This window comes from Nothobranchius furzeri, chromosome 17, assembly GCF_043380555.1.
Source record: "Nothobranchius furzeri strain GRZ-AD chromosome 17, NfurGRZ-RIMD1, whole genome shotgun sequence".
In the NCBI taxonomy this organism is placed as follows: Eukaryota; Metazoa; Chordata; class Actinopteri; order Cyprinodontiformes; family Nothobranchiidae; genus Nothobranchius; species Nothobranchius furzeri.
This window is the reverse complement of record NC_091757.1, coordinates 38359922-38386533: the sequence shown is the minus strand read 5'-3', so window position 1 is coordinate 38386533 and position 26612 is coordinate 38359922. Positions and strand designations below refer to the sequence as shown.

General features: G+C 43.7%; 2 protein-coding genes across 3 annotated transcripts; both read right to left on the bottom strand.

The window, feature by feature from the left end:
* Positions 1-8460: 8460 nt before the first annotated feature.
* LOC139063795 (beta-microseminoprotein-like) lies at positions 8461-9418 on the bottom strand. Its single transcript, XM_070546614.1, has 4 exons — positions 9299-9418; positions 9021-9102; positions 8840-8948; positions 8461-8735 (listed from the first exon to the last, which is right to left on the bottom strand). The coding sequence occupies exons 1-4, from the start codon at positions 9299-9301 to the stop codon at positions 8609-8611; spliced, it is 321 nt and encodes a 106-aa protein (XP_070402715.1). The 5' UTR covers positions 9302-9418; the 3' UTR covers positions 8461-8608.
* A 2494-nt stretch (positions 9419-11912) lies between these two features.
* LOC139063593 (uncharacterized) lies at positions 11913-25621 on the bottom strand. Of its 2 annotated transcripts, XM_070545932.1 has the most exons (8): positions 17363-17519; positions 15103-15277; positions 14891-14967; positions 13357-13537; positions 13004-13252; positions 12750-12921; positions 12414-12559; positions 11913-12318 (listed from the first exon to the last, which is right to left on the bottom strand). In XM_070545932.1, the coding sequence occupies exons 2-8, from the start codon at positions 15119-15121 to the stop codon at positions 12206-12208; spliced, it is 957 nt and encodes a 318-aa protein (XP_070402033.1). In that variant the 5' UTR covers positions 15122-15277; positions 17363-17519; the 3' UTR covers positions 11913-12205. The 2 variants fall into 2 exon arrangements, with proteins under 2 accessions (XP_070402033.1, XP_070402032.1); XM_070545931.1 differs by lacking the exons at positions 11913-12318; positions 12414-12559; positions 12750-12921; ... (1 more) ...; positions 13357-13537; positions 14891-14967 and adding exons at positions 17955-18189; positions 18430-18553; positions 25174-25621 and having other exon boundaries at positions 15117-15277; positions 17363-17633.
* Positions 25622-26612: the final 991 nt, after the last annotated feature.

Here is a 26612-nt window from a genome sequence, read left to right as displayed (position 1 = left end):
TCATTTGTGGGTGGGCCTAAGAAAAAGTAAGTTGGCACAATAAATGTAATTGAAAACAAGTATATTGTTGCGCGCGTGTCCTCCGCATGTGCCCTAGCTTCATAATAACAGTGCGCCGAGCTTCAGCACTCTGGCCTGCGCACGCCGATATGTTCCGCATTTGATCTTTTTTAACGGTGTTGGAGAAATCTGAAGGTGGTGAGTCATTCTGGCAGATTATAATTAACACCCTGTCTCATGCAGGTGTTCTGACATTGTAAACCTCACACACAGAACATTGTGGATGTAACAAAATAATCAAGAAATAATTCCCATTCAGGCTATTAACAGCGAGCTGAAGATCTGAAGTTCAGAGTGCGTCTGTCAAAGGTCAGACGCGTTCCAGTGGAATCACGGCTCACGGGTGCACAAGTGAGCACATCTGGGCTGAGCAGAAGTAATTTTACAACATTGGTTTAAATAGCGCCAATAACGAGACGCGGTGACTTGAGCGGCTCTTGGAGCTGTGCCGCACACACACACACACACACACACACACACACACACACACACACACACACACACATCAGGGCAAATTGCCTACCATTCCTGTTCTGGCCAAGTGGGCAGGGACAATCACTCTTTCCACTGTAGAGCTTTATTACCAAAAGGTACGAAGGCCCGTCTCACCTGCTTTTTGTATTTGTTCAGGTTATATTTGTTTGAAACTGAATTTCTGAAACATTTAATTCTGACAACATTGAAAACAGAAGAAACCCATCAGGGGTATCCTTCTGTTACAGAAGTGTATGTGGGTTTCTTCTGGGCAGAGCTCAGTGTTGTGGATGTGCATGTTGCATTTCTTCTAATAGTTATAAACTCACAATATTTTTTTATGTAGGTTTGTTGAAACATAGAATATGGACAAAGTAAAAAGTCAGAAGACAGCTAAATGAAGCCGTCTTAACAGCTGAATGCCTTTCAGTGGCATGTTAGGCTTTTCTTTCTCAAAATCTTCTTCTCTACTGCTGTGAAACTACTTAATTGTACGAATATTTAAAGGTCGGTGGATGACTGTTCCTGCCTTTACCCCTCTGACGTAAATGATTTTGCTTGAACATGATGCAAATGGAGGCTGGGCTTGAGGCTTGCTGTCATCTGCGCTGACAGGAAATGGTGCCCTCACCAATTCCCAAGTATCTGTTGAACACAGACCAAGTGGGTGAAATATTTGCATAGTCAAATGACAACGTTGATTCATCTGTCAGGCTTGTCAAAATTCAACACACTGCTGTGTCAGACCACGTTGAGTCACACAGTGATGGACGAAATGCACATTTGGAGAAGGAACAGCCTGTGACTCGGGTACTTCACCTCTCTCAGCGTAATTTATTTTTCTGACTGTGTATCAGAGGTGGTTTTACCATTAGGCAGGGCCAGATTAACACTTTGTTGTACCCTGGGCAACAATATTCAAGGGCCCCATCATCACGACCCAAGGATCACCATAATATGGTCACATACAGAATATTTTACTGCAATATGCAGTAAATATACTCAATACTTGAATGCCTGACATCACGTAACTCGCTCAGGGTAACCTTTGACCCACCTCGTGTGGACTGACCAATGAGGAGAGGGTCTTAACTTGAGGCCCTCTCTTCATTGGTCAGTCTGCATGAGACTGACTCTCAACTGACGTTTAAAGTCTAAGGCAGCGAAGCGTCTCTGTGCAGTGCAAAAGCCCGGGTGGACAGTTTGTTGAATATAGGGTGATCATATTTCCATTTCCAAACAAGAGGACAGGAAATCTGTGCCTATGACGTCACACTATGGCAACGCCACACAAACCACGTTGGGACTCATTTTTTGTAAGAACTAAATTGATATCAGATTCTGCCAATAAAAGGGCTCCAAAACAATTCATATGTAAATGTTTAGCATATTTATTGCTAAATCTCATTTTTCTGCTTTAGTGCTGCAACAAGGTTTTATTAATAATAAATTATTATACCTTTAGTTTTACTACAGCATCGGTAAGCTTCCTGTGCACAGATTATTAAGGATGCTTGTTTCAGCTGTGAGATTAGACGATAGGATCAATGATAAAATAAGTTGTCACACACTCCATGGAAACTTTCAGAGAATCCACAAAGTGGCTTTCAAATGGTTTTGTTACTTTTTGCAAGTTTAGAAAAGCAGCAGATGAGACAGCATGTCTGATAATTTAGTTTTTCATCTGATAACATGTCAGTAATGTCTGAGGAGCTTTTATAAACACTGTATAACTAACACTACTGGACAGGGTATGAATTACACAGAGGCTTCTGGGGAGCCCAGTTATGGGGGGTGGGGGTGGGTGGGGTCATTTTGCCTTGGCCCCCAAAATGTCTTGAAACGGCCCTGGGTGTGTGACTGAGTTTTGAAGGTGATCTGAATTGTATCAGATGTATAAATACTACATGTGTATAACTTATTGCTTTATACAGGTAAAAACGTGTAGTGGAGATAGATCTACCTACAGTTTACTTTTCAACACTTTGTTTTGTTTTCTTGTTTTTATTGAACTATTTTCCTGTCCTGTCTGTCTCTCATCTTCCTGCATCTCCTCTAAACTCTCCAGAAAAACTGCTGCCTGGATTCTTACTTTTTCACCACATCAGTTATTTTTGAGCAGATCAAAGGGATCTCCTGACCGCAAAGCGGAGAGCGCGTTTCGATGCTGCGTCAGTGAGGTGAAATCTCCGCAGCACAGGTGATGAGGTCCGCAGGAACAGAGCGCTTCAGGCGCAAATAAGACAGAAAGTAGAGAACATGTGCGGACATGAACGATCGTGTGCTAATTATAGTTTTTTTTTGGTTGCGCCACTTTGAGAATGGACCGTGCGCTGGAAGCAGCTGCCTGGAGCGCTGCGCAACAACGCGCTGTGCCGCTCTCTGCTCAGAAGAGTCCATAAATGATGTAATATCAGTAGAAAACTTTTTTCCGGCTCCCCTGGATGTGTAGGATATCTAACTCCCCCATAATTCGATCCCTGCTCCTGGATGAAAAGCCGGACATTTTCATCAATACAAGAACCCCCAGTCCGGACGCCCGGACAGAAAGTGAAAAGTGGACATGTCTGGGGAAAACCGGACGTACGGTCACCCTAGTTTAATATAAAGCGGGAGATTACAGATAGGCCTACAGTATTTTGCTCGTGCCCTTGCTGCCCTGGGCCCTTTAGAGATCGTGGGCCCTGGGCAATTGCCCAGTTGCCCGTATGGTTAATCCGGCCTTGCCATTAGGCATAGGTAGGCAGCCGCCTGGGGCCCCCTTGTGTTGGGGGGCCCCCTAGCCCTGACCGCCGACACCCCTCTGTTAATGCCACAATATTCTTATTACCAACCAGTGGCCGCAGACGGGATTGGACATGCGCACTTCTCATTACCATAATTCCTGAACCGTTCAAGATATCATTAAAATTCCAAAAGTGCTGAAAAGACTAAAAATGGGGCTTTGCATGCATATGTCATGAGTTGGTGTAGGAGGATGTTTTAGGACCCAAAATGCAGATACCAGATGAATGAGGCAGAGGTGGAGGATAAAGTAAAAATCCTTTATTAAGGTAGTAATCCAAAGGCAGCGAGCCAAAGTCCAATAAGTCCTGGGGAACAGGAACACCCAAAGCTCTTCTTAAAGCACAAAAACCTGGAGACACAGCTCAACCAAGAGCACGAAGACCTGAAGGCAAAAGCTCAGAACAGAGCACGAGCAACGCTGACAACATACAACAATGAACCGACACCAGACACAGACAAGACAGAGCTTATATACACAGGGAGAAGTGATTAGGGAAAATGGCGGCAGGTGTGTGGAGTGAGAGCTGGAGGGAAGACAGGTGAACCTAATAATCAAAATGGGCAAACAGAAACAGAGGGCAAACTAAACCTAATGGCTGCGGGAAGAATTAACACACACACAGACACACACACACACACACACACACATTGAACTGGGGAATGGACACACACACACACACACACACAATGAACTGGGGAATGGACACACACCCACACACAGCTGGGGACAAAGAGGCTGGAGCTGCAACTTGGGGCACAGAGGATAACTAAATGAACACTGGACCTGAGGGGATGATAAAAAGGTCTACAAACAGAAGACACCATATAGAGACGCAGACATGACACATGAGGGCGCTAGAGGACACAAAAGGAGCACCTAGAGAACAAATGGAGGACAAAAGGAGACACATGAGATGAGACGCCGACACAGACCATGACAGCATATACAATACATTACGGTAGCCACCGGGATTCCCTGTCTTGAGCGCAACAAATCACAACACAGATTCAGAGACGTGCTGAGTTTGTCATCCAAAATGCTCCGTTTTATAACTTTTGAATGGCTATCAGATTCAAATAATTCCAATGGTTCATAAAAGTACATAAAAGCAGCTTTCCAACGATCTATAGCATGAAGCAATCGGAGTTATGAAAAATATCGCTGCCTACGAGGGGAAATCCTGCTGTACAGCCTGATTGAAACGGAGCGCATCGCCATGGTGAAAGCGGACAACGGAATGGGGAAGCTACAAAGCCAGCATGAAATTGTGGAAATGCCTCAAAGAAAATCAACACGATCCATTAGGTGTCCCAGAAGGCTTATATCTGAAGACAGTGACCACGAAAGAAGGACAGATCTCCAGTGAACAGGGTATGAAGGTTTGTTCAGTCTTTATTTTTTATTTTTTTAGTTGAACAACCCTCAACTATTTGCTAATTGTAAGATTCAGCTTCATTCCAGCATTATTTATCTTTTTACAATAAATAATTACATTTGCTAAAACAAAAGTTTTTGGTATAACAGTGCACGGTGTGCCAGAGAAGCTGTCAGAACCCAAGCCCCCAGACCGGCCTCTCCCAGCTAACCGGCCTCCATCTTGGACCACATTTCCCAGCATGCTCCTCGCGGGAACTCCCGGCATTCTCCCAGTCACACCCAAGCCTATATATGGAAGACGCCGCACCGGCTCTTCACTCAGTCATCGTTTCATTGAAACCCCTGATCAGAGTTCTCTACCGAATAATCCAGATATCAAACATCTTTACCAAGCTCAACTCCCGTACCCAGTCGACCATCGTAACAGGATGACAGAGTCCGTAGATCCAGCGGAGTTCGAGCGCATGAAAAGAAAGACGGAGCAATTGGAAAATGAACTCATTCAGCTCCACGCCCTGATCGATCGGCTCCACACCAAACAAAACTCCCAGACGACAGCCCTCCATGCTCTCCAGCAGCAAGCCCTCGCTCCACCAACAGAGGGGCCGCACTTTAGTCTCCCAGAGAGGTGGAACGGAGAGACGGGGAGCCCAGACGGTCTGTTCGCCACCCTCGACATGCAGTTTGAGTGCCAGCCAGGGCGCTTCCCCACTGCGCGCTCTCGGGTGGCGCATCTCACCTCCCTGCTCTCCGGACGCGCGGCTGAGTGGGCCGCTGCGCTTTATAATTCCAAATCACCGGCTTGCAATGACTATGCTGCTTTTGTGTCCGCCCTCAGAAAGACTTTTGTTCCACCCAGCAGCGAAGTGGGAGCAGAAACACAACTCCTAAAGCTCCGCCAGCGGGAGCGCACGGTGTGCGCTTATGCGTCGGAGTTCCGCACCATCTCTGCCAAGCTGCGGTGGGATGACTCTGCCCTCCGAGCCGTCTTCTTGGAGGGACTGGCGACCTACATCCGTGATGAGATGGCAGAAAAGGAACTGCCCCAGACCCTGGATGAAGTGGTCGATTTGGCGCTGCGCATGGATCAGCGGGTTCTGGCTCGGCCCAAGCCCTTCACTCGCCCATCCAGGGCGCCTGGACCTCTTCGTCGTTCCCCCACGCCTGCTCCCGGACCCGCTTCTACTGATGAGCCTATGCAATTAGGCCACCTTCCTCCAGAGGAGAGACAGCGACGGTGGCGCGAGAGTCTCTGTGCCTATTGTGGCTCCTCCCACCACACGCCTGAACTGTCCATTACGTTTGGGAAACGAAGGAACCCACTGAGTGTCGGGGTCGCTCAGCCTGGGTCACCTTCAGCCCCCGCCTCTTCAAATCGACTCCTTCTTCATGTTACCCTCCTTCATAGTGAGACCTCACTTCAGATGCACGCGCTGTTGGACTCGGGGGCCGCTGACAATTTTATGGACATGGATCTGGCTAAGCGCCTACGGATCCCCATGACCCCCTTGGAGAGAGTTGTGCCAGTGACCTCGGTGGACGGTAGGCCCCTCCAACCCTATCCGATCCAAAACCGAACCCAGCCACTCCAGATTGTCCAAGGCCACCGAGAGACCCTCCAGTTCCTGATCATATGTGCTCCCTCCTCTCCTCTAATCCTGGGATTTCCCTGGCTCCGTCTCCACGACCCCCGGATTATGGTCCCAGGGCCGCATTTTGGAATGGGGGACCCAGTGCCAGGCCCACCTCTCTCCTCCTACATCCATGCCAGACCGCCCGGACGGTGACACCGGCCAAACACCGCCCAATCTGCCACTGCCCTACCGGGACCTGGCTGCAGTGTTCGACAAGCGGCGCGCCACCACACTGCCGCCTCACCGCCCGTACGACATGGAAATCAAGCTGCAACCAGCAACCAGTCCACCCCGGGGGCGCCTTTTTTCTCTCTCTCCCGCCGAGTCCAGAGCCATGGAGGAATATATTGACCAGGCCCTCCAGCAGGGTTTCATTCGACCTTCCTCCTCCCCGGGTGCCACAGGCTTCTTCTTTGTCAGGAAAAGGAGGGTGATCTCCGCTCCTGTATCGATTACCGAGGTCTGAACAAAATCACAGTCAAAGACCGTCCTCTACCACTCCTCACATCTGCCCTGGACGCCATCTCCCAGGCTGGACCTCCGGAGCGCCTACAATCTGGTCCGTAATTCTACCGAATAATCCAGATATCAAACATCTTTACCAAGTTCAACTCCCTACCCAGTCGACCATCGTGACAGAAGCACCCCATGGCCGTGAGAGCTGCGCTCTGCCTGCAGCTGGAGAGAAACTGCTTCAAGGCCTACCACATCAAATAAAAACATCTGAAAGTTTACAAAAATAAATTGTCTTAAAAACTGCTAAAAAGATACCAAGGTTCAAACAATTTTACAGCCATAAGATTCAAATAATACTAGGCGGCTGTTATAATTATGGTCATAAGAGGGTTATTAAGACGGCGATGCACAAACTGGAAGTGATTGGTAGTCATTCCACTCCAATCCAGTTGGTGGCGGTAATGCACCAAATGGTTGTTTGCCAAGTGTCATAAAACCGCAAATAATAAGAAGAAGAGAGGCGGGAGCATTCGTAACAAACTCGAAGCGATAGTCAAAACATGAAGCATGAAATGGAGTTATCCTAGTGGCTCCAATAAGAGAAAGAAGCAGCTTGCTTCATAAAAGCTTTAATTTTCACTTCTGAAAGTGACGTCGTTTTTCTATGTAAACATCAAAAGGAAACAGGAAGGAAAGACAATGGAAAATGTTTCAAGGGATAGACCAGAATGGAAAATAGAAAAAAAAAATAACTAAGGCTAAAGCTCAGGAGCACTGACAGGAAAAAGAAAGCAGAGCAAATATTGAAAGCGCTCAAAGGGAGGGAATGTCACGTTGAAAACCCTAAAAAGAAATTTAGACAAGGAGAGTCAAAAACAATCCGAAATTAAGCATGCACATTAAAATACGCGCCCATTCAGACTCCTCTTGTCCTTCAGATGGAATAATGAAGGCTTTTTAATTATCGTCCTCCTGAGTGCCTCTGACCCCTTTTTTTCTGTGGATCCCTCATCTGAATTACGCCAGAGGGTCTTATAATGTTTGACACCCAAGAAGCACTTTTGCTGTTTTTGACCACAAATTATAAGGTGGACTTTTCGGGACAGTTTATTAAAGGTTGTGAGTATGATGGTGTTTGGACCATTGAACTCAAACATTAAGGGATGTGTGCAGCAGAGGTCCAACAAAGATGAGAGGAGGTCCACAATCATTCGTCTGATCCTGATTTCTGTTTATGTCACAGTCATCTAAACAGAAAGATCCTCAAACCCTGAATGAGTCTGCAGAACGTCCCTAGCTTGTGTTTTCTCTCTGCTTCTGAGTAGGAAGAGTGATGAAGAATGTTGCCGAAACACAAGAGTTACCTACCTCTACACACCACCTAGTGGTATGCACCTAGTGGTGTATACCTGCTTTTAACTCTGAGAACATATGTGATTATCTGCAGTCATGTTTTTACGAGACACACAGGAAAGAAAGAAATGTGTCTGCATGTGTTGAATATTCACATCTGGAGTCTATCTGAAGTTTATCAAAGCACCTAACCCCTCTTTACTAATGTAAAATAAAACCTCAAAAAAAGAAAGAGGGTCAAAGGTTACATCAAAGAAGATGCCCTAGTTTTGTTGCAGTTACTTCATTTTATTTGACAACAAAATTACACCACCACCGTTACTTTGGTCTTTTATTTGCAGGTCCAAGTGCATTCATGTTTGCTGCAAGGTGCAAACTGAAAGCAATGATTAGATTTCTGATTGACAAAATAAACATGAACCTTCCAAACTTTATTTTAATGGACAAATACCATCATCATCAGCTGTTATCCCACAGCAGAGTAAATTGGACAAATCTCTGATGGGTCGTTCTTCTTGTGCACGATGTATTCACATGCCGTTGGGTCAAACACAGACACACAGTCACTGGGGAACTGTGTTGGGATATAATACCTGCAGTTACACACAAAAAATAGCATTTTATTAAGAAAAATGAACAAAACACTGAATATCATCAAACTGAGTTTGACCCATGGAACTGTGATTCTTATACATACGCGGCACAACATGAAGAGCAGTCACAGTCCATGCATTTACTGTTTCTCCAATGTGAACCAAGTGGATGCCACGTCATATCTACATCATCCTGACAATGAGTCTGATCACCTGTCGATGCATCAAGAAAAAATAAATCACTGTCATTGTGTGTGTGTGTGCGCGCGTGTGTGTGTCTTTTACCAGGGGGCAAGGGCTTGAAGAAGCACTGAGCGTTTGACAGTGACACCAAACACCAGAGCAGCAAAGCTGGAGCCAAATATTTCTTCACAGGAATGAAATCACAAGAATTACTCAGCAGACAGTTGGAGCGTGCAACGTTTTTGAGTCCAAAAGTTCAAAATAGTTTGGAAAAAACAATTTTGTTAAAAATGCTTAAACTATGGTTACATTTAACACATTTTCTACAGTTCCTCTCCATCTTGTCATCAACTAAACACTATTTGTCAGTTACAACTCACCATTGTGGCTGTCCTTCTAGCAGAGTTCAGGTCAAACACTCTGCTGGGTGTTTTGGGACAGTCTCTTTTAAAGGTTGTGAGCACAGGGGGGGCGTTTGGACTATTGGACAGCAAGGGGCAATTACACTAGGACTTAATTGAATAGGTATCACAACTGTGTGTGTGTGTGTGTGTGTGTGTGTGTGTGTGTGTGTGCGTGCGTGCGTGCTGGGGGTACTTTAACCCTTTAAAGTCCAAACCCTTTGAATTAGAAAACAGATTGGAATAAATATATCAAAATGTAGAAATGAATTAAATAAAATGAAGAAGTAGAATCATTTTAGATATATGTATGGATAAAATGCCACTTGGGGTTTTCAATCTTGAATATTTGACTCAAGAAGCAATTATACAGATGTTTGAAATGGGTTGTGACACAAGTGTCACTATGGGTCCTTAAGGGTTAATTTCATTGGTCATCTGTGTGTCGAGCCAAAACCTTCTTCAAAAACAGTTTTAAGCTACTTTAGAAAAATCAAACAAAGAAACAAAGAGCGAGTCACCCCCATCAACTTTCTTTACTGACCAACTATATAAATGAGTGTCTATTAGCGCTGCAGACATGTGTAGTCTTGGTGTCTTATTTAAAATGAAAATATTTAGTTTAAAACATTCCATTAACTCTGCACTAAATTTAAAGTTGAATGGTCCAAATGTGATCAGGTCTCTGCTTTTTGCAGACAATGTGGTTCTGTTGGCTTCATCAGATCATCCTCTCAGGCTTTCACTGGAGCAGTTCGCAGCCGCACAGGAAGCAGCTGGGATGACAAATAGCTCATGGGATGAGGTCCTGCCCCAAGTGGAGGACTTTGAGTATCTCGGGGTCTTGTTCATGAGTGAGGGAAAGATGGAGCACAAGATCAATAAGCAGATTGATGCCCTGTCTGCAGTTGTGAGGCCTGAGCTAGAAGGCCTTTGAGCTAGCAAGCTCTCGATTTACCGGTCGATCTAGGTTCCTACCCTTATCTATGGTCATGAGCTAATAGGTAATGACCAAAAGAATGAGATTGCAAATATAAGTGGCCAAAACGAGTTTTCTCCGCAGGGTGGCTGGACCCTCCCTTGGAGATAGGGTGAGAAGCTCGATCATTTGGGAGGGGCTCAGGCTCCTGGTTAGGATGCCTTCTGGACACTTCCCTGGTGAAATTTTTCTGGGCACATCCAACCTGGAGGAAGACCAAAGGAAGACCCAGGACACGCTGGAAGGACTATTCTCAGCTGGCCAGAGAACGCCTTAGGATTTCTCCAGGAGCTGGCCCAAGTACACAGTTAAAAATCCAACTTGCAATCTGTTTGGAGAGTTTAAAGTTTTAAGTCAGTTGAACGTTTTAACTTGCAAAATGTTAAGTTAATACAGAAAAAACAGTTATAGTTGTAGACTGAACTTAAAATTGTATTGCAACTGGTTGCTTTACTTTTTAAGTTCACTGGACTTTTTTTTTTTACAGTGTAGCTGGAAAGAGGGAAGTCTGGGCCTCTGTTTAGGCTGCTGCCCCCGGGACTCAAGCCTGGATAAGCAGACGAGAAAGGATGATCCAAACTCTTACCTAAATGTAGGTAACAGCTGTTCCAGGAGGCCACCATACATCTACTCCCTCTTCCAAACACACACATATATATGTGTGTGTGTGTTAATATATACGGTACATACATATGTATATGTGTGTGTGTGTATATATGTACATACAGTATATAGACACATATACACATTTTTTGCTTTTATTCGTTTATTTTATTTGAAACCATAAAATTTCACCATTGACAGATCAGTTCAAAAGAAATGTCTAACTTTTCTACAACTGCTGTAGCTGTATTCTTAATTTCAGCCCATAATTCTATAAAAATGTCATCAATAATTATTTTAATGATTTCACTAGTGTAACTCAAAAAATTCGAATATGGTGCAAAAGTTAATTTATTCCTGAAAAAGCAAAAGGATCCCAAGCCAAGAACTGAGTACATATGCATGACATGCGTGGAATTCAGATGTCATCTCTACTTCAAATCCTTGTTTTATTGATTTCATGTGATATTCAAATTGTTTGAGTTTGGATGTGGAGTTTTCAAAAGCTGTGAGCCATAATCATCCCCACTTTAACAAATAAAGGCCTAAAATATCTGTAATGAATCTGTCTCAATCATTAGTTTAACCTTTTTAGATGAATTACTGACATAAATTAAGTTCAGCACCTTATCCTAAAGTTTTCATCTGTATTGTGTATCATATTTTATAAGATGCATGAATTATAAGACATACACAAAAAACACACTAATGTACGTTTTATAGGTGCATGTACAGGAATTGCACCACGATGCCAAAAGAGGCAGTGAATGTGTGCTGGAAGTTTCCTCAGGTAATGAGAAAGTTGGTAGCTGTTGTTGTTTCTTAGGAAAAATGGTTGACATTCACTTGTTACCCCTCAGGTAATTAGAAGACTGACCAACACCAGTACTCCAGTTTCTAGACACCAGTGCTGCAGGGGTTGAAATATATTGTGAATATATATTGACAATATGCAAACCTCTGGTCTGATAATTAAAAGGAAAATAAATTGTCTGAAGGCAATATGAAAAATTAATCTGGAATCTATAATCTACTTTATTTAAAATAAATTTAAAACACAATGTGCTCTTCAAAGCTATCTACAATCTCTTAAATGTCCTCTTTTCTCCAGGCGACACAAACATCTGGCCTACAGATGCTTTGTGAGTCGGTGCTGGGGTTTTATGGGGAGAGGGGTCACATGTTCCAGCTTGTGCTGTCCTGCGGATCCAAAGCGAACTCCCAGACACAGATGGTCAGTCTGTTGGCTTTAGAGATGCACCTGCCTAAAGCGAGACCTGTATGCAGCCCAGCCCCAGCGTCTGTCAGTGGAGGATGGTAGAATGTTGATGACAGGTGTGTTGGATCCTTTCTAAATACGGCTGGGGGTGGGGGACAATCTCTTCAAAGACATCAGCAATCAGGCTTTGCACATAGCCTGGAAGAAATTGAGTGCAAATATGGATATTTAATAATGCATTTCTACATTTCATAAACACAATTTTTTTTTACATTTTTTATTGAGTAACTTACATTGTGTTGTTGGCATCTCCACCGGCTCTACAGTGTGTCCTCTCTTTGCTTTAGGGAGACGTATGGCATACCTCCGTTTCCCTGTAGCTTTTCTTGCCTGAATGTGACTTGAATTTTCATTAAAATGCATCGCTGCCAGATATAATCTGTCAAAAAAAGCATAGGATGAGAATTTTGCTTCCTACATTTACTGGTTGCATCCAGATTGTCTACATCACACATGGTAGCACATTACTGTGCAGAACACTATACCTCTCTTACTTAAATGAGCTCCTTTAAAAACCAAAGTGTCTCTGCTTCCCACATGGTAGCACATGTAGATGTGACTAAACCTACCTGCACAGCCTCCCAGTGAGCGGAATTAGCACGTTTCTGGGCATGAAGCGCAGCACTACGCTGTGGAAAGCCTCCTGCGTTGAGGTCTGGTACTGCGAGATTAGCCGTGCAACATTTGTGAGAACCCTCTTATTAGTCAAGATTTTCTCCACTTTGAAAAGTGCTTTTGAACCTACAGACACAAAGCACAAAGTTAATAAAACTTCCAAAGTTATTTTGCCACTAAACATTGAGTAAACCGGTCAGGTACAAACCTGGTTGAAACCACTTCTTGCGATCTGTGCTCCGGCGGACTGGATGTTGGCATCGTGGGAAGAGAGGGTTGTCGTGGACGTGGATGTCTTGCATGTGGTTCACCATGGAAGTCCATTTGGCAACTTTCTCTGGCCCTGAGGACGATGATGTCACACACCAATACGCGTGGTTGCTGATTCCACACTGCCACTTCTTCACCACCTCACAGTCCTTATCTTTAGCCACTTTGGCCAGTTTCTTAGAAATACCTGGAGGTCATATAAGTGGTTTAAAAAAACATGATGTGTACATCTTTTTTATTTTGTTATGTATACTTGCTTCCCAATAGTTCAACTGCATAAATCAAACATACTTTTTTCTAAACGCCAGACATCGTAGTAGTGTGTTATCTTTTTCTCTTGGAGGAAGTTTTGGATCTGGGGATGATGGTCTGTGACAATGTAATCGACTGCCACACCCTTTGACTCCAAAAGCCCAAGGCTCCTTGAGAGTCCTTCTTTCGCCATGTTGTGGCTTCCACCAACCTCATTGCTCTGTAAAAAATAAAATAAAATAAAACAAACACCCACACACTGTCAGGCAGTTGATGGACACCACGTTTTGGTGTGTGTGAATTTATGGAGGAAATGACATTTTGCTGTGAGAGTGAAACAAAAACAGCCACTAATACTGCTCTGAATTGCCAGGCGTGTTGGGCAAGTTACTTCAAAACTGTAATGCATTATTTATTACTTGTTACCCTAATTTGAAAGTAATTCATTACATTACAATATTACTGATTTTAAAATGTAAGGCATTACACTACTTTTGCACTACTTTGTTACTTTCACCAAAACAACTTCAATATGAATCTGGTAATCACATCCAGTTGAAAGGGATATGGTATCTGAGCTAGGATTGCTGTTAAAAACAGTCAGATATGATAACAATTCTTTAAAATGATTGTTTATTAAATAAATACAGCAAACTGTTCTCTCAGCATGCTGCCATCTTATATTAACTGAGCAGGGAGTGAGGTGGTGGGGGCTCCAAGCCTATTTTGCCTTGGTCCCCAAATGCCTTGATACGGCCCTGGATGTGGGACTGACTTCTGGGGTGATCTGATTCTATCACATGTATAAATATTAAATGCTTATATATTATTGTTTTTCACTGGTAAAATGTGTATTGGGAATAAATCTACCAACTTTTTATTCTTTTCAAGCACTTTGTTTTGTTTTCTTGGTTTTAATTGAATCATTTCCTGCCCTTTCTCTCTCAAACCTTCCTGCATGCTGCATGTTTTCTCCGTCTTCCAGAAAAACAGTTTCCTAGATTTCCTACTTTCTAACTAATCAGACAAAGGGATCTACTGAACGCAAAAAAAGCTTAATATGCACTCCAGCAGCAATGAGTTGAAATAACCGGGGCACAGATTATGAACTCAGCTGAGGCAAAGCAGGTCAGAAAAGCACAGAAAGTACCAGAGAATATGGGCTGATATGAACGATCGCAAGTGAATTATTATGTTTTGGTGGAGCGATTTTGTGACTGTTACAGCGGCCGCGCACAGGACGTAGCTGGAATATTTGAGCCATTACTGCTGTGCACTGCGTCCTCTCTGCTCATAGAATGCCCGCAAAGCCGAGTACATAAATGACGTAATATATGTGGATACTGGATCTTTTTTGAATTTTTAAGAAATCCACGTCTTGATTCTGGGTTTAAAAATGCATTGTAATTACAGCGTTACTGACAACTGTACCGAGTAAATATTACCATTTTCTTTCCCTGTAATGCCTTACATTACCACATTACAGCAATAAGCAATGCATTACAGTAATTTTATTACTTTTGTACCACGTTACTCTCAACACTGATTGTCAGACGTGTTTGAACGCACTCACCTGTACAAGCTGAATGTCGATTATGCTGTTGTTCTCCAGATTCATCAAACTATAACTTCCATACTTTGCAGAGTGACCTTCAAATACAGTAGAGATGAATTACTAGAAATAGGTCATGTTAATGTTTGTTATATTAGCATGCTGTTACTGTGTTAAAGCACAATCTGACACAATTTAATCTGTATAAAAATTCTTATAAAACAGAGCATTACCAGCTGAATCTGCTCGCATGTCCCCTCCAACCTTGACTCTTTTTTGGCTCAGGATTCGTAGTTGTTCTTCTTGGTACTGCTGCCATTTGTGGATCACAGCTGGTTGCAGATAACTGTTAGAAAGCTTCTGAAAAGCTTAGTAGCTCATATTTTGCAGATGCATGGCTTGAAACACCTGCGAAATAAAATAATCTGCAAGGGCTCAATATATAACACTATCAACCAGGAGTGTTGGTTGTCAATATTTAGTCCAAGTAATAAACAGATGACAACATTCAATTTTCCATCAGAGTTCATGTAGTCCTCATCAAAGTGCCTATTTCAACAAATCCTCTCTGCCTTTGCCTCTCTGACACAGAACCACATATATTAGTCATAGCTGTCAAATTGTGACAGCATTTATTCGCAGCTTTACTCTTCTGATAAAGCGAGAGGCGAATCGATTTTTTTTCTTCTCCAGCACTCAGAGAGCACAGACGCTTTTTCTTCAGCTCCCTTATCTGCTTCCCCAAGGCTCTTGTCCTGTCTGCCTACAGAGCACTTCTCTGCATTTCTCCTGAAATCACTACTCTTTTTTGGAAATATGGACTTAATTAACTGGTCATTCAATGCGATTGATAAGATTTTTTATACGATGAGAATGGAGAAGGGGGCTCCCACCTGTCCCGAGGGGACATTCACAGCGGGATATGCACTCGATTCTTGGGTGGTCTGGCGTATCGTGTGCCTCTCTCAGTTGTCCATCGAGGACGTGGAAGATTTGTGGATATTCGGCCTGATGATCACTGGATTTCTTCAGATTGGAGTGCGAGGATATCTGGTTTTCTGGAAATTTGGGAAGACGGGAGCGATTGGAGTGCAACCCGCACCCACGGAATGTGCCGCCCGGGCGGTGACCTCACAGACCGGGACGTTACTCGAGGTGAACCGTAAGCTGGACAATATCCTCGCGGCGTTGCCTGTGTTAGTGCGCAAGATGGATGTCATCTCGCCGGGCGGTGTGGGGATGTTTAGAACGCATAAATTGGCTTCACTGGTGGACATGAATGACCACTTAATAGACTCCAAGGCAGAGAGGAAAATTATCTCTGTCTGCCCTAAACAAAGTCTTGTTTATCCTTATCTGACGCCAAGCAGCCTCCAAGGCTGCCTTCAACTCACCCCCACGAAAGGAGGAATGCTAACAGATGCTGTGTCCCGACCTTCCCCCCGCCTTCAGATTGTGACTTTGGCTTCGAGGTCATCGACCTGCAGGAACTCAATGCGCTCTCTGTTCCTCATTTCTCCCTCCCACCTGTCGACTGCAGCTGGTGAAGCGCCGTAATGACAGCTCCCGTTGGAGGATTCAGGATCCCGCCCAACCCCACCTCCCCATCGGACTCTGATGTTTTGTATCTGTGATGTTCGTGCTTCTATGTTGAGGAGTTTTTTTGTATTATAGAGTTACTCCCCGCTGGGTCTAACTCTGCTATGCCTTTTTTTTTTACCTTACCCCAATTATCCTCATGTAACACCCTTTTCATCTAATGAAATGAGCGCCGTTATGGCTGCTCTCGTGACTGCCTGTACCTGTTTTTGTCTACATGTGTGTGTGTTTAACCTTGGTCAGGTTGTGTTCGCGGAGTCAAGTTCCTATGCTCTGGGTCGCTGGAGCGCTGGCAATAAAGCTGATTCTGATTCTGAATATGAGCGCCATTTCGTGGAGGTCTGACAGACGCTGAGTCAGTCCAATCATCATTATGCATAAATATGACAAAAAGAAATCCGAGACCGTGGTCTTGAGTCGGAAAAGGATAGAACGGCTTTTCCAGGGCAGGGGCGAGGTCCTGCCTCAAGTGGAGGAGTTTAAGTACCTAGAGGTCTTGTTCATGAGTGAGGGAAAGATGGAGCGAGAGATCAACAGGCGGATTGGGTCTGTGTCTGGAGTGATGCGGGTGTTGTACCGGTCTTTCGTAGTGAAGACAGCGCTGAGCCGGAAGGTGAAGCTCTTGATTTACCGGTTGGTCTATGTTTCTACCCTTACGGTCACAAGCGTTGGGTAGTGACCGAAAGAACAAGATTGTGATTACAAGTGACTGAAATTAGTTTTCTCTACAGGATGTCTGGGCTCTTCCATAGAGATAGGGTGGGAGGGTCAGTCATCCGGAAGGAGCTCGGAGTAGATTTGCTATTTAGCTGAGATGGCTTGGGCACCTGGCTAAAATGCCTCCTGGACACCTCCCTGGTAGAAAACATTGTGTTAGAATATACATTAGTTTACCTTTTGCAAATTAAAATAAGAAGAGCCGGTGAAATATATGGCAGCAGACAGCTGGATATTTCCTACAGGGGTGCTCCCCATCACTGGCTGGCTCTTCCATTTCTTTGAAAAACTGCAGTGATGGCATTTTTGGTGGACAGAAAGAAAGGTTCCTCGTCTGTAGGTCTTCACCTCCGACATGCGGCTGCATACTGGACATGTTTCGAAAAGTTCCATGAGGTTTTTCTCAAATACTATGTACTTGGAGTCTTTGTATCCTGAAGATGTATCACTGTTTAGAGAAATGACAAAATATATATATATATATATATATATATATATATATATATATATATATATATAAATATAAATATATATAAATATATATAAATATATATATATATAAATATATATATATATATATAAATATATATATATATAAATATATATATATATATATAAATATATATATATATATATAAATATATATATATATATATATATATATATATATATATATATAGTACAAGGTTACTTTAACATATATAATTAAACATAATCTATGTCAAAATAAAACATTTATATTTAGATGAAGTTAGAAGCAAAAACATACGTGGGCTCTGAGGATTCAGCAACATTGCTCATTGAGGGTGCTGGATCATAGATGGAGTCATGGGGTTCAGGTGTTAATGTGGAGATTTCACTTTCATCCTCTTCATCTAACCGAGGTCTTTTACTTGGCCTTAGATGAACAGGCCTGACAGGCGTTGGAGTACCAGGCCCCCATGGTGCATCAGCAGTGCTTGTGGCAACGCTCTTCCTTGTTATGTAGAATTCTGTTTTGGTACCTAAATTAAAATAAATGTGTTACTGCGACTTTACAAAGATAATAAGAGCTTTCCAGGATTTCACATAAAACCACAATGACTGAATGAAAAGCAAGTCCATGACTGTTGAGAACTCTAAAAATAACAAAGTAGCACACATATTATTCAATTTGTAATGCATATTGCATAAGCACATGTGCATTCATCGGAAAAGAACTACAAAACATCACATTTGAAATTAAAATGAGTTACGTGACAAACCTTTGCTTCGAAAACGATGACCCAATGTACCCATCGAAAGCTGTGTTGCTCGTGTCGAACGGTCTGGTGAGTCTGTTTGTGTGCTGGTATGAAGGCGGGATGTCATCAGTGTTTCGGATGTGCTCTAAATATAAGAAACATAAAATAACATGCAGTTTAAGTCAGTTGATGCAATCTATCACCACATGTAGGCTACGCTAGGACTGGAAATAACAGGTCAGAACTGCAAGCTTAGTCAGATTATATCATTCATTTTTTGACAAATTAAACAAAGTATTACTTTAACTGTGGATGAAAAGAATGAAATTGTTCTTATTTTCTGACAGAAATAAAGAAGTTAGTTTACTTTAGACTAAAGATTCATTTTTATTGCATAAAAAGCTAAAGTTAAAGAAAGGCTCTGTTCAAACAGTAAGTAATAAATTGAATTGTGTGTGCTGCAGAACTTTACAGATAAGCATTAGTGTTGTCAAAAAAATCGATACCTAGATATAAATCGATACTAAACGTGGTATCTAAATTAGATATTCCATCCCTGTGGTATCGATATTATGGACTATTATACACAGCCTTCTTCAAGTACACCGACACGCACGACAGCCAGATGCCGTAAAGCAGCCTCCGCCTCCCAGACAAACAGAAGAAGCAGACGCCGCATGGCTACGTTGCTTTTTCCCACGCGAGTTGTCTCTGATCCAAGTTTTGTCTGCCAAATAAATAAACAAAAACATAAACAGCGAATTTGGGAGGCGCTTCACAGACCAACTTAATTAGCATACCAAGTCTGACACGTAGTTGTATATTCACGCTTATGTGCTTAAAGGAAACTCCCGTTTATTGCAACCCGGACTTAATTTCTAGCATGCAGTACGTTTGTTTACTCCCGCTGACAACTTTGGTGCTACTTGGATTCCCCGGGGTATTTACATCCATCGGCGAATCGCCATCAGTGTATATCCATATAACGGGTGCGGACGGGCACCCATGGTGCAGCCTCGAAAGAAGACATTATCTGCACCAAAACATCTCAATGTCGAAAGGTTTTGTTAGGAATCATTAACATGATTCCCCTGTTCGTTTGGAGCGGGTCTGGGATTTCTAGGCGTGAACAGACTAGCCGCGGCTAATCTAACCGGCGCTTTTAATGACGTCACTGCCGTGCGCCAATCTGTTTTTATTAAGATTACCGGTAGATGTACCTTTGTCCTACTGTGGAGAAATTCGTTTTCTCCCTTTATTGACCAACAGAGTTGTTCAAAAGTACAGAACAAAACATATGGCATTACATCTTATGACAAAAATGCACCTTAAACAGAGTTTAAGCAGCAAAACATCACTCTGCAAATAGTGTATATATAGTGAGACAATTCATGATTTAAAGTGTTAACTTTCGCCAGTTTTTGTATGCACGTTTTAAAAAATGCTGATACTTGAAAGGTTTAAGCACTTTACACACTTAATTCTTAACATTTAATTTTTGCAATATAAATTGAGGAATGTTATTTTTTGAATAAACTTGTTCAATAAATTGGTGTTTTTAAATAGTATCGAAATCGAGTATCGAGCCCCCCCCCCCCCCAGTATCGAATCGAGTTTGAAATTTTAGTATCGTGACAACCCTAATAAGCATACATGTTAAAGGAGTCATCGCCTGTTACTACTGTGGATATCTACATCATATTAACGTCTTTTTGGCCATAAAAATCATTTGAATTGGAAAAATAAATTAAAAAGTGCTTTTCTGACCCTTTTCTGTAAAGGATATGTTTTCTCGCAAGAGCACACGTGATAATGCAAATGAGAGGCTTATTGATTGGTTGAAGGAAGCTGGGGTGTTGACACCGTAGATTTCGCTTTAGTATCTCTCCAAAATGCGATGGGCAGCATCATTTGGAATCATTGGAAGCCCAAGGAAGGTCCCGCCTTTCTCGCCTCTGATTGGCTAGAAGGGCTTTACTAAAATTGGCAATTTCATTTAGCAAGTTTTGTAAAGAAAAAGAGAACTTAGCGCTGTAAAAACCATTCTGTAGTGTTTTGCAAAAGTTTTTTTTATGTTTCTTTAATTAAAAAAACTGAAAAACATAAAATGTGCACTTATAATAAATCTTGTTGCATTTATCACACTGTTTTATCTCTTGGCTCTCAAGCATTGAGGTTATTAAAGATGAGTACACAGGACAACCGTGTGCGCCTTACCCGGGTGATGGGTAGCAACTGACTGTATACCATTTGTTACAAATTAACATGCCCGTTCCACCACCTCGGCCAGATGCACAAGAAGTGTGGGAGAAAGTGTGGTTAACTGAGAGAGCAGATGGTGTAGCATTGTCACATGGTTTGATCCAGGTCTCAGTGAAAGCCAGTGCATCGAGTGACAGGTGGTTTGCATATGCGGTAATGAAGTCTGCTTTGTTTACAGCTGATTAGCAGTTCCAAAGTCCCATAGACAGGTGAGTGTCTTCGGGGGGAGTTGTGTGTGTGGAGCAGGTCTGCTCTCTTTGATTGCATTCGTTTCGAGTCTCATTATGGGAACGCCCTAGACGTGACCTCATCAGAAGCTCTTATTCCAGCTCTGATTGGCTGGAACAAACCCATCAGTGTGCAGGAGGTGGGAACCCTCCCCCTATACATTGGGCCGAGTCCTCACAGAAAGTTTATTCTAAAACCTCTTCTGGCTACAAACAGAAGTTCCCAAAACTCTCACTTGCTGACTCTGACTGGAGCTAGCTAAACTGTCCAAAGGAGGAGGGCAAACTCTACCGCTGGGCGCTTTGCTCTGGGCTTACAACTTAACACGAGGGAAAGCCTCACACTAACCTGTCTCCAAGCAGTGGTGTGAGTTGCCGACTGTGAGGAGTAGCAACACACCTTATAGCGGTCCATTTAGCAAACGAAAGTTCCCAACATATCTACCGTTAAACCAGCTACAGAGAGCAGAGCCACAATGCTTCCCCCACCTACACACACCAGGTTAGCGCTAGCTGTTATGACGGTCCCAAGATGGCCCCTGAGCACTGGCCGCGCCAGCGACGGGGAGTTGGTGTCGCCTGCCCTGGATCTGGACCTGCAGGACGTGTGCAAACTCACTGCAGAAAAGCTTAACATCCAGTGGCCCGAGGTCCAAGTGGAATTGGCATGCTCTCGCTATGATGGAAGAAACTGCCGAAGGCGAAACGGGTCAGGAAACAACTCCTCTCATCACACGATGCAGAAAAGATGCAAGGAAAAGAAACGGGATGATGAGGCCCTGAAATTATGCCTCCCCAAACCAGTACTGGTGCATCCAGTAACCACTCCTCCCCCTCAGCGCCAAATTTGGTCCAAGCTGCAGCACGTCTGCCCTCCACCTTCAAGACCCTGAAGGTGGAGAACCCACAGTCTGCTCCTACAGCATCTCATTTAGCTCCTGCTAAAGGACTGTGGAAAAAAGTGGCCCAATGCTGCCATCTCGAATTAGCCTCCACTCAGATGGGGAGGAGAAGGAAGCAATTAACCTGACAGCTTCCGAGGACACGGAGAGCAAGCTGCCACCAGCTGAGTGCTTGGAAGTTTGATGCATGAAAGAGGGGATGTTAGAACCTGCTCCACGCGCCCCAAAAAGACGGTGTGTTCTTCCCATAGGCAACCAAGGTGGCCTGGTGACATGTCACTCTAGCATGGTTTTATGTTAAAAAACATTAAAATTGTTAAAGCTGTTGTAATGATTTAAATTACATGTTATTTAATAACCCATAAGGTGTAGGATTCCATAGGAAAATATGAAATCCACCTTAAGGATATGTGAGGTTATTTTAAACCAGAAGATTGGAACTTTTTAATGCAGGGATTAGATAACAGCTTCGTATTCACTCAGAGACAACAGAAGAGAGAGAGTCGCGTTTAAAAGTTTAAAGATTTATTAAAACAAATTAAACTAGACTGACTTTAAACACTAAATGTATGGTGTAACTAAGGGGGATGAGACGGAGAATAGGGTGAGGTGTAATGTTGCTCAGAACCAGCAAAGCGATTAGTTCTGATGGGAACTGAAGGTGATATCTTCGCGCTAAGCTTTGATTAGGAGATTCATAAACACATTTGATGCCATTTTGCCGGCCTACATACCCTTAGCGGAAGTCCCCGTTAGAACAGGAACCGAAGCCGGTAGGAAAAGCAGTGGTTGCTGACCAGACCAGTCTGTGAGATACTTCCGGGTCACGACGATTTTGTTGGCGTCTAGCGAGACCCAAACCTGGGTCTTGATGGTTCAGCTTTTATTCTGAAAGTAACCGTTGCAGCAGTTGGAACAGCAACAGATTTTATCCAGCTTGTCGTTGGTTCTTTCGGCTGAAGAGGAAAGTTACGGATTGGCCGCTCCGACAACTTCTCTAGAACGCTTTGAACTGGCGTTAGAGATGACGTGGGCATAGTTTTATACTTCGGATGTTTTGGTTTATGGTTGAATGAAAAGATGACAGATTTACCAAGCACCACCAAAACCACGCCTCCATCAGATCTGGCAGATTCTGATTGGATCAGTGAAAGCAATGTGTCATGTCTTTTAACACTATGTGAGATCAGTCCTATTGGAACATTTAAAGACATATTACTCATTATATTCTATAGTAATTTATAATAAAGTAATTAATATTTTGATTTCACAGATTGGTCACATCTTATTTATTGACTTTGCGTGATTAGCTTTATTAAAATAGAGTTCTTTGATTAATTAAAAGAAAATACTCCATTCTTCATTCTTCTGTTGAGCTGAAAAGAAGCAGTTTATAAGCAAATGCATGAGACCTTGAGGCCATATCTCATGCAGACTAGTCCTGTGTCAGAGGAGAGGGGGAAATGACTTTTGGTGGAAAACAGTCTTTCATTCTGTTACACTGTCGCATCCAGGCAGTTTGCCGACGGTGCAGCTAAAAAAGTTGAAAGCAAAAGTTCAATGAATCAGGGGGCGGTGGCTCATTTTTCAAGCGAAACGAGACCCACCTGGTGTTCAAAAACCCCTGTCTCAAGCCTAAGCCCCCACGCTCAATGGAGAACCATGGCTCCTGCCCCCACGCAGAGGCCTGCTATATCAGGCACAAGGGGAGATTTTCCACCCTCACCCAGAGAAGTTGTCCCTCTGAGCCTGGCCCGTAAGCAGTCCAGCCTAGAGGCTGTAGGTCTTCCGCAAAGTGTCATTGAGACCATTCAGGATGCCAGAGCTCCCTTGACCGGATCTCTGTATGACTGTAAGTGGTCTATTTTCAAAAGGTGGTGTGAAGAGAAACAATAAATCTCTTTTGAGTGCTGCTCAGTGGTGGTCATACTGGCCTTCCTACAGGACCTGATGGATAAAGGGAAGGCAATCTCCACTATTAAGGTATATTTGGCTGCAATATCGGCTTGCCATACTGGTTTTATGGGGATGTCGGTTGGAAAACTTCCTCTTGTGTGTGGATTTGAGGGGAGTGAGAAGGCGAAGGCCTGTTTCCAAATATCTGGCCCACCATGGGGCCTCCCACACCACATGGGACCTCCCACTGGTGTTGGAGGCCCTAATTACTTCTCCTTTTGAACCACTGGAGCAGGTGGATTTGAAGGTGGTTACTTTGAAAATGGTGTGTTTGCGTTTGCCTCAGCAAAACGTACGGGTGAAATACATGCACTTTTTATTCACTCGTTATACATCTGAGGAACACTGAGGTGACATTGCTCCCAAACCCCACCTTTATGCCAAAGGTGCTGGGAGCATGATCCCCTATTTGTTTGGCTTCCTTCTGCCCTCCTCCTTTCTCTTTGGTGGACATGCTTTGTCCAGTGTGTGCATTACGCATATATATGGACAGGACGGATAATCTGCGAAAGAGCAGTCCTGGGCCAAAAATCGGTTGGGAAAGCCCATCTCTAAAAAGGACTTTCCCACTGGATTGTGGGAGCCTTCTCTTAGCCTACGGCTCCAGAGGGGTTCGACCACCTGAGGGCCTTCGTGCCCATTCCTCATGGGCGCTGTCTACCCTGGTAATATGTGATCCGGCGAGCTGGACTTCCCCTCTCACATTTGTTCGGTTCTACAACCTGGATGTTACAACACCTTCATTGGCTCGCTTGGTGCTCAATTGGTGCTGTCTGAGCTGTGTGCATGTTATGTTGTGTTATGTTATTTGGGATAATCGGTTTCTGGATTATGTTCTGCCTCGCAATCTGAGAGTCAGTATTTTCCCATAGTGACACATGGAATGAATGCTATGAAAAAGAACTTTAGGTTACTAATGTAACCCCAGTTCTCTGAGTAGCAGGAGCGAGTGTCTCACCATGCCACCCTCCTTGCTAATTCGTAGCGAGGAAGAAGTGGACATAAAAAATGTCAGTGAGGTATCAGTCAGTGGAAAATCCATAGGCCATTTCATACATTTTTTCAAGTGAAAGTTGCAGGCGATGACTCGACATTTGAATTTCTAACATCTACTTATTTTTTTTAAGTTGACCTAAAGGCATGTTTTGAATCTACAGTTGAAGTTAAACATTCTTCCTTTAGGGAGCACTGTCTTGAAAACAGTAGAAGCTTGAATATGCAGCAAGTACATTTTCGCTAACGCAGTTTGTGCACGTTTTAATCCTGCAGCAAAAACCAAACTAACCCCTCCGTAATTTAGCAATAACCCTTGTGTTGATAGCAGCCTGGGCCGTTGATTGTGTTGGTTTATGCATGCCCTCATGAGGAGTTAGAACAGGCAGAAGAAGAAAAAGGTGAAAGGTTTATTTTGCACTTACAGCCTGTGCGCTGGTAGGCGATCGTCGTGACGGTACAGATCCAGGTTTTAAGCATAACTTTGAAGCAAAACCACCAATGTAGGCCCCGTAGTTGGTAAAGTCACTCTCGTAAAAATGATTTGAACAAATCACTATTCCACCGCTGTAAAGCACTGGTGGTTTTCCAAAGACAAATTCCAGCCATTTCTTCTTCAGCTCTTCTGACTTTGGTAAAGAATGTAACGTAGATTTTTGATCTCCGCAAATAATACAAGCCCGTGCGCGTTCAGCCATATTGCAAACTATAGACATATGTTTGTGTTGCAAACCCAGTAATGCTAACGGTTAGCCACGAGACGAGTCTGCATCGGTCTGCATAGATTTTGGCTAGCAACTTCAAGGTGCATTATCGCCACATACTGGAGTTGGAACCAGGAAATTAAACACTAGGAAATACTAAACCACCAAATAATTAAATAACGTCAATTATAATAATTCCATCAACTACACGAATCACTGATTTCTCATCGCTAAAGAAACAGCATTCCTTCTGTGAGCTCCAGTAATCCAGTTTGTGTCCAGCATTGTCTAAGAGCGCCACTCAGTGGGTTGCCAGTTTGTTTGAAACCCATTCGTATGTTTCCGGTTCGTTCCCAACATTGGAGAACGGACGTTACGGTGTAACTATGGTTCTGTGAGTTCCTGGATGACTGCCAGTGGCAGTAAACAGAGTGGATGTATCTCCTCGCGCTCTGCGCAGGTCGAGTACTAATGTAAACAAAGTCACGCACGTGACACGTAGCGCACCTGGTCGCGAGTCTATAAATTACGCGCCGATAGCTACGTTCGGGTCTCCCGGGATCTTCTCGCCCGAGAAGTTCCGAGTGACCCCTGTGACTGGCAGTCATCCAGGAACTCACAGAACCATAGTTACACCGTAACGTCCGTTCTGTTTCGTTCCCTCCTGACTGCCAGTGGCAGTAAACAGAGTGGATGACTTATGCCAGAAATGTCACGAGGAACATAAAACTCACCGTCACTCAGGAGGTAGCCGCCAGAGGCAGCACCGCCGAAGCGAGCGTGGACCCGTGGCCAACGTTGAGGCGGTAGAAGCGTGCAAACGTGCACGGAGTTGCCCAGGACGCCGCAGCACAGACGTCCGCCAGTGGCACACCTCTCATCGCCGCCCAGGATGTAGCAACACTCCTGGTGGAATGGCACACGATCCCAGGGGGAGCCACGGCACCCACTGCCGCGTAAGCCATCGCAATGGCGTCCACGACCCAATGCGACAGCCTCTGCTTCGAGAGGGCCCGACCCCTGTTCACTCCTCCGTGACAGACAAACAGCTGGTTCGACTGCCGGACAGTGTTTGTGGCCAAAATATAGAGCTGCAGTGCCCGGACCGGGCACAGCAAATTCGCCCGCCGTTGTTCCTCCGAAAGAAATGGGGGAGGGAA